Genomic DNA, 13038 nt, shown 5'->3' on the forward strand with positions numbered 1-13038 from the left:
TTTCCCTTGCCCTGCGGGCAAACACGCAGTGTTCAACGGCAGCTGTAAAACTGAATGGCTCCTGCTGTGCACAGGCCTCCAGGGCTTCCCTTTGTTGTTTTATTTTATTGGTTGTTTGCTTTTTCTTTTTTAATTTTTTTTTATTCCCATCCTCTTTTCTACGTGCTGGCTGCCCAGAGTGCTGTGGCAGCAGGTTCCACATGGGAATGCCCGAGGAGCTGCAGAGCTCACCAAGGCTGCAGCTCTCAGGGGTGTCCTGGGGCCTTGGATGGGCTGGGAGAGAGATCTCCAGGAGGGAGAGGAGAGGGAGATGTGCCAGGAGAGAGAGGAGAAGGAGAATTCCCAGGAGGGACAGGAGAGGGAGAATTCCCAGGAGGGAAAGGAGAGGGAGAATTCACAGGAGGAAAAAGGAAAATTCACGGGAGGGAAAAGGAGAGGGAGATGTCCCAGGAGGGAAAAGGAAGGAGATGTCCCAGGAGGGAGCAGAGGCTGCCTGGGTGCTGCAGCAGTGTCCCCTCAGGGGCAGAGGGGCTCTGTGCCCACAGCAGCACCTCCCTGCTCTGAGCCTCCTCATCCTCACTGCTCAGTGACCAAGGCAATTGCTCTGGGTTGGACTTGCCTTTGCACAAACCAGAGCTCCCAGAGCTCTGTGCTTTGGGTCTGCTCCCATTTCAGTCTCCATCTGCAGTTGACAGCTTTGCATCCCTGCCTGGCAGGGTGGGCAGCCCTGGCACAGGTGCCCAGAGCAGCTGTGGCTGCCCCTGCATCCCTGGCAGTGCCCAAGGCCAGGCTGGACACTGGGGCTGGGAGCACCTGGGACACTGGGAGGTGTCCCTGCCATGGCAGGGGTGGCACTGGGGGGGATTTGGGGTCCCTCCCAACCCAAACCATCCCATGATTTGTATCAGAGCTCCCAAAGGCAGGAATGTTTCCTGTCTCTCGACCTCACGTACCTGTGGGATGAAATTCACCCTGGATTTCACAGGGATGAAATTCACCCTGGATTTCACAGGGATGAAATTCACCCTGGATTTCACAGGGATGAAATTCACCCTGGATTTCACAGGGATGAAATTCACCCTGGATTTCACAGGGATGAAATTCACCCTGGATTTCACAGGGATGAAATTCACCCTGGATTTCACAGGGATGAAATTCACCCTGGATTTCACAGGGATGAAATTCACCCTGGATTTCACAGGGATGGAATTCACCCTGGATTTCACAGGGAGGAAATACATGGCTGCTTCCCAAGTCGATGGTGACTGTAAAAGTGCCAATGTCACCCTGGCCATTGCTTGTGCCCTCTCAGTGCTCCTGGGGCTCCCCTGGCAGTGTCCCTGTGCCACCCTCTGTGCCAGGCCTTGCTCAGGGCTGTCCTTCCCCTCCCAGCAGCCAGGCAGTGGAGGCACTGGCACCGGCTGTCACCTCCTGTGTGCAGAGCACCAGAGTGCCTGGCAAGCCTTTGATTCCCAATTACCAGATACCCAGGGAGGGAAGATGAATTCTGAGCCCCTTTTGATGTGTATCAGCAGCTGCCTGCTCCTGCCTCCTTTAATGTGGAAATTAATGGCTCTGGTTTGTAAATCTTCTTTTCTGCTCCCATAAAGCCATCTTCTGAGCAAAATGCCATGGGTTTAATGTCGTATTATTCTGAGATATTCCGAGAGAAGCAGACTCAAATGGGGGCCTGTTCTGTATCTGGAGGAGTTTTGAAATAATTGGAGTAGCATTTGGAGGGGAATCTGCCCCATGGAACCCAGAGAGGTTTGAGCTGGAATCCCATTATCCCATTATCCCACTATCCCATCCCATCCTATCCCATCCCACTATCCCAGCCCATCCTATCCCGTCCCATTATCCCATCCCATTCCCCCTGGCCCTGTGTCCCACTGCAGTGGGGTGCTGGAGAGGAGATGCACCCTGGGCACAGGGGCTGTGACTGCAGGGGGAGGAGGGGCAGGAGGAGGCTCAGAGCCACGGGCAGCACTCAGGGGTTTGTTCAGCAGTTTGGGCCGGTTGGGAGTTTGTTTGTTCCACATGAAAAGAGCTCCTCTCCCTCCCAGAGCGTGGCAAGGACCCGAGCAGAGCCGCCTGCCCCCCGACGCTGCTCCTGCGCACGGAGAGGAAGAGTGTCCCCACGGGCAGGGACAGTGACAAGGTGTGTGCTCCTCCAGAGCCCCTGGGAGCCCTGAGCTGCACAAACCCGGGTCAGGCCTGGGCTGGGCACTCAGGATCCTGCCCTGCTGTGGAATTTAAAGAGCCATGGATTTAACTTACCTTGGAGCTGGGCAGGAGCTCTGGCACTGTCAGGGCATCAGGGGGACACTCAGGGCTGGTTTGGTCCCCATGGGGTCCCAGAGCACTTTGGATGGGAGGGACCCCAAGTCCCCCCCAGTGCCACCCCTGCCATGGCAGGGACACCTCCCACTGTCCTAGGTGCTCCCAGCCCCAATGTCCAGCCTGGCCTTGGGCACTGCCAGGGATCCAGGGGCAGCCCCAGCTGCTCTGGGCACCCTGTGCCAGGGCTGCCCACCCTGCCAGGGAACAATTCCCAGTTCCCAATCTCCCATCCATCCCTGCCCTCTGGCACTGGGAGCCATTCCCTGTGTGCTGTCCCTCCATCCTTGTCCCCAGTCCCTCTGCAGCTCTCCTGGAGCCCCTTCAGGCCCTGCCAGGGGCTCTGAGCTCTCCCTGGAGCTGCTCCTGTCCAGGTGAGCACCCCCAGGTGTCCCAGAGGGGCTCCAGCCCTGGGATCACTTGGTGCCTCCTCTGGACTCCCTCCAGCAGCTCCAGACATTTTTTTTGCCGTGTGCTGGGGACAGAGGAGCAGCTGGGGACAGCCCTGCAATGTCCCTGAGCAGTCCAGAGGAGCTGCTGGAAGGAGCAGGGCTGGAACAGACTGCTCCTGGGCTGGGTCCTGTCCTGGGGCTGCCACCCTCAGGGTTGTCCCTCACCACTGTGCCATGGGAGCTCTGGCATGGACAGAACTGCTGGGCTGCTTTTCCATGCGTGCTGCTCTAGGTGGGGAGGTGTTTTTGTAGCCCCCATTTATCTGGGCTGCTCATAAAGCCTCTCCTGCAGTTCTGGCCACAGGGTGACCCCCTGCAGGCCAGTGGGGGATTTGTACCCCGGAGCAGCTCTGTGCAGCTGCTCTGTTTGCTGACTGCCCCCTCTGTGTCCCCAGGACCGCTCCTTCAAGCTGCTGAGCGAGGCTGACAGCGCTCCCAGCGGGAACAAGCCCGTGGCATCGGCCCCAGTGCCAGGATCGCCGTGGTGAGGAGCTGCCCGGGGGGACAGCAGTGCCAGGGCTCCAGCAGCATCGCTGGGGGCTCCTGGCAGAGCTTTTCCATCCCCGTGGCCTGAGCAGGGTGAGGGAGGGAGCAGCAGGCGAAGCCCAGCTCTGCAGGGTGGCTGTGCCCCAGCTGGGCTGGCACTGGGCTGGGGCACAGGGCAAAAGGAAAAGCAGCACTTGAAGGAGGTGATGCTGCTGTCCAGGGCCAGCTCCTGCCTGTCCCAGCTCCTTGGTGGCAGTGGGTGGCCCTGCCTGCCATGCCATGTCTGTCTGTCTGTCCCTCTGTCTGTCTGTCTGACACAGGCTGTACCTCATGCCCTGAGCACTGACAGCAGGAGCTGGGTCAAGCTCTTGTGGCATTTTTAAACAGACAAACCTCTCTGCACTTTGTGGTCTGAGTGGTTGATAGCAGGATTTTTATCTTCTTTACCCCTAGAATTATCAGTTTATACCTGGTTTAATTTATTTAGTTTATAGCCAGGGGCTGACACCCATGGGACCAGCCCCATGCAGCCTGGCCGTGGGCACATCCAGGGATCCATCTGACCCTGCCAGCCCAGCCTGTCTCTCTACCTGAATTCCTGCATCTCCCCTTCCTTCTGCAAGAGCTGGGATGGCACAGGGATGTCATTGGGATGCCATGGGGATGCATAGGGATGGCACAGGGATGTGTCCCTGCGGTGTCCCTGCAGTGTGCCTGGGGTGTGCCTGGGGGTGTGCCTGGGGTGTCCCTGTGGTGTCCTCAGGTGTCCCAGGGCTGTCCCCAGGTGTCCCAGGCCTGTCCCCAGGTGTCCCCAAGTGTCCCCAGGTGTCCCCAGGTGTCCCAGGCCTGTCCCCAGGTGTCCCCAGGTGTCCCAGGGCTGTCCCCAGGTGTCCCTGGGTGTCGCAGGGCTGCGGTGCCCCTGCTGCGGGCACGTTGCTGCTCTCTGGGCAGGCTCTGAGGCTGGTGTGTCTCCTGGAGCAGGTGTGTGGTGTGGACTGGAGATGACCGGGTGTTCTTCTTCAACCCCAGCATGCAGCTGTCGGTGTGGGAGCGGCCGCTGGACCTGCGGCACCGCGGGGACATCAAGCGCCTGCTCGAGGACCCCCCGCACAAGCGCAAGCTGGAGGCTGCACCAAGTAACCAACAACCCAACCTGGCCTTGTTCCCCTCTCCCTGAGCCCCTGGAGCCCCTGGAGCTGGGCTGGGTGTGCTGGTGGAGGTGTGAGACCCTGAGTTACAGAGAGCAGCCCAGGGGCATTCCCAATGGAGGGAAATCAGTGTTGGTCACAAAATCCTTGTTTTCCCTGCAATGCTGGGCTGGGGACTGAGCCTCCTCCCTGCTGCAGAGAAGAAGCAGGGGGCCTTGTGCAGGAGAGGGATCTCTCAGGAGGCACAGTGTGCTTCACTGCCCGAGCTCAGGGTGTGCAGCAGCAGAGCATCACTCCCAGAGCTGGGGATCACCCAGCAGAGCATCACTCCCAGAGCTGGGGATCACCCAGCAGAGCATCACTCCATGGCTGGGGATCACCCAGCAGTGCATCACTCCCTGCTCCCAGAGCACTCCATGGCTGGGGATCACCCAGCAGAGCATCACTCCATGGCTGGGGATCACCCAGCAGAACATCACTCCACAGCTGGGGATCACCCAGCAGAGCATCACTCCCAGAGCTGGGGATCACCCTGTAGTGCATCACTCCATGGCTGGGGATCACCCTGTAGTGCATCACTCCATGGCTGGGGATCACCCAGCAGAGCATCACTCCATGGCTGGGGATCACCCAGCAGAACATCACTCCACAGCTGGGGATCACCCAGCAGAGCATCACTCCCACAGCCTGGGATCACCCTGTAGTGCATCACTCCATGGCTGGGGATCACCCAGCCGAGCTGTGCAGCAGCAAATCCCAGCAGGAAGGTTTGGGGGAAAGGCTCCCTGCTCCTGGGAGCTGCTGTGTCCATGTCAGAGCTCCTGAGGCTCCACACTGGCTGCACTGGAGGGGTGTCCCTTGCTGGGGACATCAGCCATGGCAGTCCTTGGGACTGCTCCTGGCCTTGGCTGGCTGCTCGGGATTCTGGAATATTCTGGGTTTGGTGGTGAAAGAACAGCCACATCCTCCAGCTGCTGCTTGCTCCTTGCTGGGGAGGGGGAAAAGAGCAGGAGTTCTGTGGTTGTTTCCAGGTGCTCTGTTTTGTAACTGAATTGGGGTGGTGGCACTGCCCTAGTGAACCACTGCAAACCTCAAATAACCTCTGCAAACCCCCAAATAACAGCTATAAACCCCAAATAACTGCTATAAACCCCAAAGAACCCCTTAAAGCCCCAAATAACCACTGCAAAACCCCAAATAACCCCTGCAAACCCCAAAGAAGCCCTGCAATCTCCCCAGAAGCAGCAGCCCCGTGGCTGCAGGGAGATAAAAGTGAGCCATTTTCAGCTCCCTTGTCAGCAGAAAAGCAGCTCCAAGGAGGGCTCTCTGTCTGTGTCCTCCTGTTGACACAGCCTGTAATTCCATTTTCCCTCTGAATTTCCACAGCAGGTGCTTGTGGGTACATTTCTGTATCATTTTTGTGTATGGCTTGAAGAGCTTTAGCTGTGGATGAAATTCCTCCAAAGCCTGTCTGCTGAAATTCATTCTCCAGGAGAAAAACAGAGCTTGTAATTGCAGGATCTGCTGTGAGCTCAGTGAATTCCTGCCAAGGGATGGCCAGAGACAAAGCTGAGGGTCATTGTTCCTGGTCTCTCTCATTGTTCCTGCTCTGTAATTAATTAACAGAAGAGTCTTAACTCAGGGCTGATAGGTGCCACTTCAAAAATCTATTTTTTGCTGCGCTCCATCCTTTCCATTTATTATCTCTACCACGAAGATTTGATTCATGCTCCTGGTTTTTTATGGCCATGACTTCCATTGTTGTTAAATATCTTAATCCTCCCTGCTATAATTGGGCCCTGTGGTTGCTCAGGGTTGGAGCAGTTCATAATTAGTATAGATTAGCTCTGAGGTGAGGGGGATTATTTGTTACCTCTTCTCTTAGCTTGTAATCTCCAGTAAATAAATAACACAAACGAGCTGAGTGTTCCCAACAATGCTTCCCACATCTATTTAGCTGAGTGGCTGCTGCTGAGATTTAATTAGAATTTTCAAATCAAACATCTTTAAAAAAAAAATATGTCAAGCAAAGTTATGCTCGGGGTTGTCTCTGCTGAAGGATCAAGTGCTTCTTAAATTTGGGCAGAAATGAGAAATTGCCAATTTCTCAATTACTCCTCCTGCACCAAGGGTTTGTTGCAGGAGGTTGATGTGGCTCCTCCCTGATGGGGTCCCACAGGCCATCCCACGGGCTTGGGGAGGAGAGACAGCTGCTCCAGAGCAGTTGGTCTGCTGTGCTCTCTTCCTCAGGGTCTGCCTGCCTGCTGGGGCTGAGCAGCATTTTCCAGCTAATTAACAGAAAATGGACATTATGGAGTCACCAAATCATGGGATGGTTGGGTTGGGAGGGACCCTAAATCCCATCCCATCCCACCCCAGCCATGGCAGGGACCCCTTCCCCTGTCCCAGGTGCTCCCAGCCCAGTGTCCAGCCTGGCCCTGGGCACAGCTGGTAGAACTCCCGCTGAAACCAGTGCTGATGTCATTTACTGCATTCCCCCAGGTGTGTGGGGCCCTTTGGCACTCAGACAAGAGGCTGAAGCCCAGCCCTGGGTCCAGCACATGAATATTGGCCAGCCCCTGTGCTGGGACCCTCCAGTGCAGGCTCTGCAGGGATCTGACTTCTGGCACTGTCCTTGGGGCTTTGGGGAGAGCTGCAGCTGGAGAGGTGAACAGAAAAGGCTTCAGAATTCAGGATATGTTTTCACATTCAAGATTTATTTCCCATGTCTGTGACTGAAAACGCCAGCTCTGAGTCCCTCAAGAACCCGTGTCCAGGCCAGAGCAGGGCTGAGCTGGCCTTGGAGCTGCTCTGCAGCCTCAGCACTGTGGGGTTTGTTGCTGTCCCCACCCTGCCGGGTGCTGCTGGAATTCCTGGGGAAGCAGCTGAGGCTGGCTGATCCCAGGAGGAGGAATGGGACAGAATTACCTCCGGGGGATCCCTCGGGCTGCCAGCACGGAAATGACTTTGCAGCAATGTCTTCAGTTGCATTTTGAAGGGAAGGGAGGAGGGAGGATCAGGTGAAACAATAATAAGATTTAAAACAATCATGCCATGAATGAAAAATGAGGAATTTTGCTGACTGGAAACGGTCACTTTATTGCTGTGGCTTCCATTTGGATGAAGGCAATTCTGAGGATTTTATAAAATGCTTGTTATTCCTAAAACCCTCTGTGGGGGTGAAAAGCAGGAAATACCTGAGCAGCAGAGACAGGGAAGAGAAGTCAATCTGAGGAATTTGTATTCCCATTTATCTCGTTCAAATCTGATAATGACTTATTTCTTTTCAGCAGACAAGTGTGTTAGCTCTTGTCCAGGGGATGAAAATGATGATCTGAGCATCAAAACCAAGAGAAATAAGTGAGTTCAAAGTTTCCTTGTGTCTGTCTAACGGTGGGAAGGGCTGGCACAAAGAAGGACAGTTAAAGCAGTTTTGGTTGTGTGTGGGTGAGCAATGGAGCCTTCTCCAGGTGTCCAGTCCTCACCAGGGCCAGGATTCCCTGCAGCCTCTGTTTCCCATGCACATCAGCTGGGTTTGCCTGGGGGATTCTTCTTTATCAAATGGTCACAGACAAGGCTGTGGGTCATTCCAAAGGGATAAAGGTTTCCCTCCCTCAAGTGCAGCAGATTTTCCCTGCTCAGCCCCAGGTGCTGCTGTTTCTGACCTTCATTCCCAGGTGTGCCTCACACTCTGCTGAAGGCACGACTGGAAATGCAGCTCTGGGCTGTGCAGGCTGCCCAGCTCCGTGCCAGGTGTCCTTCTGAGAGGGCAGCACAGCCTTTGTGCTGGGAGGCCTTGGGAAACCTGACCGAGTTAGGCTGGGCAGAGTTCCAGAATAAAGCAGGGATTGATTCCAAGGATCTCCTCCATGGATCCACCTTGGGCAGCACCAGAGCCCAGCCAGGGCTGCACCCAAGATGAACCAAAATGGCCCCAAAATGCACGGCCGGGCACGGGGTCTGTCCCTGGGATCAGTTCTGCTCCATTTGCACCTTGCAGTTCATTGTCCCATTCCAGCTTTAGCCCCTGCAGTCCCACCCTGCTTGTTTTTCTCTCTCCAGCCCACGGGGTTTGTGCTCCTGGGCTGAGATTTGGGTCATTTGTCCTTGGTGCCCAGCTGGAGCAGGAATTGTTTTGTCTCCCTGCTCTGTGCACAGAGCTCACCATGCCCTGATGTGAGCCCAGACCCCACACTAAAGCAGCACAGAATGTGAAATATAGAAAAGCCAAACCTGGTGCACCAGTGGATTATTACAGCTGTGCTGAACTGGATCCTTTATTGTGATTTTTGCCATGAAAAAATGCCCCCTTTAAGGTTCCCCCCCTCCTTGGCAGGGCTGTATGAAGCTGTCACATTGCTGCACCTTGAGTTTGGGTGTCAGATCCCTCTGGTGACTCTGAGTGACCCTCCTGCCTTAGCAGGAGCTCCTCCAGCCCCTCCATCCCCCTCCAGCCCGGGTTTGGTGCCCAGCTGTGAGTATGGGAGGTTCTGGGATGCCCCAGGGAGGACTAAAGGATCCAAAGGATGCAGTCCCTGTGCAGGAGAGCGTGGCTGACCCTGTGTGTGCTTTCCTGTGCAGAACAGAGGAGTGCCAGGCTGCAGGCCCGGCCGGCGCTGAGGAGGAGCAGGCAGGGGAGGAAGGCTCAGCCCCACAGATCTCACCGCCCCTGGAGGAGAGGATCACCCACTTCAGGGACATGCTGCTGGAGAGGGGGGTAAGGAATGGCCCTCAAGGCACACAGCACAGCCCTGGAGCCACGCAGGAGCCACGCTGGAGTCCTGTCCCTGAGCCCTGTGACACTGTCCGTGTCCCCACTGCCACCCCTGGGAACTGGGACCTTTCCAGACAAATCCCAGGGATGTCCAGGGCCAGCAGCTCTCCAGCAGGGGCTCAGAGGGACGTGGGGCTGTGGGCACTGCCCTGTCCTGGCCAGCTCTGGGGTGTCCATCACCACAAACCAGGGTGACAGTTCCACTGACTGCCCATCCAGAATCCTGCGATCATCAGTGGTTTGGGGTGGAGAGGACCCCAAATCCCAGCCAGTGTCACCCTGCCATGGCAGGGACACCTCCCACTGTCCCCCAATGTCCAGCCTGGCCTTGGGCACTGCCAGGGATCCAGGGGCAGCCCCAGCTGCTCTGGGCACCTGTGCCAGGGCTGCCCACCCTGCCAGGGAACAATTCCCAATTCCCAATCTCCCATCCAGCCCTGCCCTCTGGCAGCAGAAAGCCATCAATGCTCATCCAGACCCTTGGGGAAGGACGTTCTGGAGATGGTTCCAGCTGTGCTGGGCGCAGGGAATGCTCTGGGTTTGGGCTCAGGGGGACAGGGAGGGGTAAAATGGGCAGTGGGTGCAGATCCCCTGCCTCCCCCACCCTGCCACGTTCATCCCATGAAGGGAATGTCACTCCTGCAGGAAGCACAGCCCAAGGTGGCTCTTGTCAGGCACTAAAGCCTATAAAATCTATCCCAGCAATCAGCAGGCTTTAAAGGGGGATAATTAGAGCTTCAGCAGCTCAGCAGTGAATGATCCCCACGCCAGAGCTGCTTTATTAATACAGCTTGTTATTTATGCTGCAGAAATGCAGAAGGGCCATGAAGGAGCCCTGGGTGAGGACTTTGCTGGCAGATTGGAACTCGGGGGGCAATAAGTCAGTATTTGGAAGGATTAGGGGTGTTCAGAACAGGAGTCTCAGGTGTTTCTATGTAAGACTTGCTCCCAAAATAAAGAAATTTGGGAAATTCACAGTTTGGATTCACTGATGTTTAAAAGTGGGGAGAGAAGAGGTTACTTTGCTTTTACCCTGAACACTTTCCAACTGTCCAGCTCAGCAGCAGCTGCTCGGCGTGGCTGAAGCACAGGGAGACCATTAATGCCATTTAAATCTGATTATTTAATGACCATCCCCTGCCCTCTCCTCCTGAAGGAGCTGCTGGATGGAATCACAAAGAGCTCGAAGCAGATGGAGTTTGCCAGTGGAGTTCTGCAGCTTCCCACAGAAATTATGTCAAGAGAAGAATATTTATTGTAACATTTTAAAAATAGAGGGGGTTTAGGGGAGCTCCAAGGCACAGCCACTCTTTATTCTGAGGCCTGGGGTGAGTCTTCCTCTGTCAAAATGGAATCTGGATATTCTTCTGGAAGTTTTGAGGTTTCCGCAAAATTCCAAGAGGAAGAGGAAAATTTAAGGTTCCTCCTGGCTCCCTCTCCCACCCAGCATCACAATATCCACGTTCTAAGCCAGCATTTCCAGGAAGGTCTTCTCCCTGCTGGGTGCTCTCAAGGCTTCTGAAAGGATTCCAGGGGCTGTTTTTTCTCGAGGTTCTCCCTTCTTGATCCCAGGGAGAGAGGGGGATTTGTGTGTGAGGTGTACCTGGAATGAAATCAGAATTACCAGGTTATTTTAGGTGATGTTTGCCAAATGTGCAGTGTAATAATTGCTAAGCACAGAGTCATCAGCTGGAATGATTATGTGATGAACTAGTCTGAGCTTAATTAGCCTTAGCTCAGAGGGGGATTTGTGCAGGGAACAGAGCTGATGTCCAGGAGAGTGTGAAAGGCACCAGGAGAAGAGAATTCCTGGCGCTGGAGACCCCAGAGCTCAGGACAGGGGGCACAGGGAGGGGAGCTCGGGCTCTGGGAAGGGGATGCTGGGGGGACCAAAGGCAGCCTGGGCTCTGGGGATCCCAGTGGCCCAGATCCCAAAGGCAGCTCGAGCTTTGGGGATCCCAAAGGCAGCCTGGGCTCTGGGGATCCCAATGGCCCAGATCCCAAAGGCAGCTCGAGCTTTGGGGATCCCAAAGGCAGCCTGGGCTCTGGGGATCCCAATGGCCCAGATCCCAAAGACAGCCTGGGCTTTGGATTTTCCAAAGGTCTCAGATCCCAAAGGCAGCCTGGGCTTTTGGTATCCCAGAGGTCTCAGATCCCCAAGGCAGCCTGGGCTCTGGGGATCCCATGGCTCCACATCCCAAAGGCAGACTGGGCTTTGGATTTTCCACTCTCAAGCCACTCTGAGAGGAAAACAAGTCCACTTAAAGCCACTTTGCATCATCAGAGCTTTCCTGCTGGAGTGTTAATTACTGTTTAATTATACTTCACATCTTTTTTTTTTTTTTTTTGAGTGAATTCATACTTTTGTAATTAGTTGGAGTGATTGGAATATTTTATTTCCTTCAGATTTTTCTGTCGCCAGTGAATGAGCAGGGATGTTGTGGAAGCTTCTGAGCCGGCAGGAGGGAATTGTCCCTGCCCAGGCAGGGGATGGGTCTGGCTGGTCTCTGAGCTCCCTTCCAGCCCAAAGTGCTCTGTGATTCCATGGCTCCACGAGGCTGGGAGCAGCCCTGCAGGATGGCACGTTCCCATCCCTGTGCTGCTGTGAGGGCGTTCACTGCCAGCCCTCCCTGTACGCCTCAGCTGGCTCCCAGCTCCAGCTCTGCAGGTGGAATTGGCCCTTTCGTGGGCATTGGTGCCTCTGCTGCCCAAAGTGCAGCACAAAATGGCATTTCCTGCCTGCTGCCGGCTCCTCCAGCACGGCTGGGGAGGGGGCATCTGCAGAGGAGCAAATCCTTCCTGGCCCTGAGGGCTGTGACCGTGTCACAGGGGTCTGAGGGTGAGGGAGGAGATGAGGATCTGACTCCATGGTTGAGAAGGCTGATTTATTATTTTATGATATATATTACATTAAAACTATACTAAAAGAATAGAAGAAAGGATTTCATCAGAAGTCTGGCTAAGAATAGAAAAGGAATGGAATGATAACAACGGCTTGTGGCTCGGACAGAGAGTCTGAGTCAGCTGGGCTGTGATTGGCCATGAATTAGAAACAACCACATGAGACCAATCACAGATGCACCTGTTGCATTCCACAGCAGCAGATAACCATTGGTTACATTTTGTTCCTGAGGCCTCTCAGCTCCTCAGGAGGAAAGATCCCAAGGAAAGGATTTTCCATAAAACACATCTGTGACAAGGCGCCACCAGGGCTGTGCCAGAGATTAAAATCAGCCCCACCAAGGATGCTGCCCAGGGCTGCTCAGCTCGGGAGCATTCACTCACTCCTTGCCCATCCTGATGAAATCCTGCTGTGTGTGCCCAGGTGTCGGCGTTCTCCACCTGGGAGAAGGAGCTGCACAAGATCGTGTTTGACCCACGCTACCTCCTGCTCAACCCCGAGGAGAGGAAGCAGGTGAGTGCCCCGAGCCCCAGGGCAGTGCCCCGTGCCCCAGGTGAGTGCCCAATGGCCCAGGTGAGTGCTCAGAGCCGCATGTGAGTGCCCCGTGCCCCAGGTGAGTGCCCAATGCCCCAGCCCCATGGCCCTGCTGCAGCCAGCACCCCCAGACTGACCAGGAGCCTGCAGAAGCTCCCCTGGGAGGGGAAAAGAATTCTGTAAAATCAGAATTTCCCTGAGGACACTCACAGGTTTGGCTCTGCCTAGCGGGGGGATCCTCACCATCGCCACGGCGTGGGGTTTTGGGGTCTGGGGTCTGTGGGGTTTGGGGATTTGGGAGTTGGGCTCTGTGGGGTTTGGGGATTTGGGAGCTGGGCTCTGTGGGGTTTGGGGTCTGGGAGCTGGGCTCTGTGGGGTTTGGGGATTTGGGGGCGGGGGCCG

The 13038-nt window shown here is 55.4% G+C and overlaps 1 protein-coding gene across 1 annotated transcript in view; it reads left to right on the top strand.

Moving 5' to 3' along the window:
• TCERG1L (transcription elongation regulator 1 like) overlaps positions 1–13038 on the top strand; it is a 162753-nt gene that overhangs the window by 144919 nt on the left and 4796 nt on the right. Inside the window, 6 exon segments of the mRNA XM_005428825.1 lie at positions 2067–2161; positions 3188–3276; positions 4260–4414; positions 7717–7786; positions 9008–9143; positions 12526–12615. Coding sequence (XP_005428882.1) covers positions 2067–2161; positions 3188–3276; positions 4260–4414; positions 7717–7786; positions 9008–9143; positions 12526–12615 — 635 coding nt within the window.

This window comes from Geospiza fortis, unplaced genomic scaffold (assembly GCF_000277835.1).
Source record: "Geospiza fortis unplaced genomic scaffold, GeoFor_1.0 scaffold298, whole genome shotgun sequence".
Classification (NCBI taxonomy): Eukaryota; Metazoa; Chordata; class Aves; order Passeriformes; family Thraupidae; genus Geospiza; species Geospiza fortis.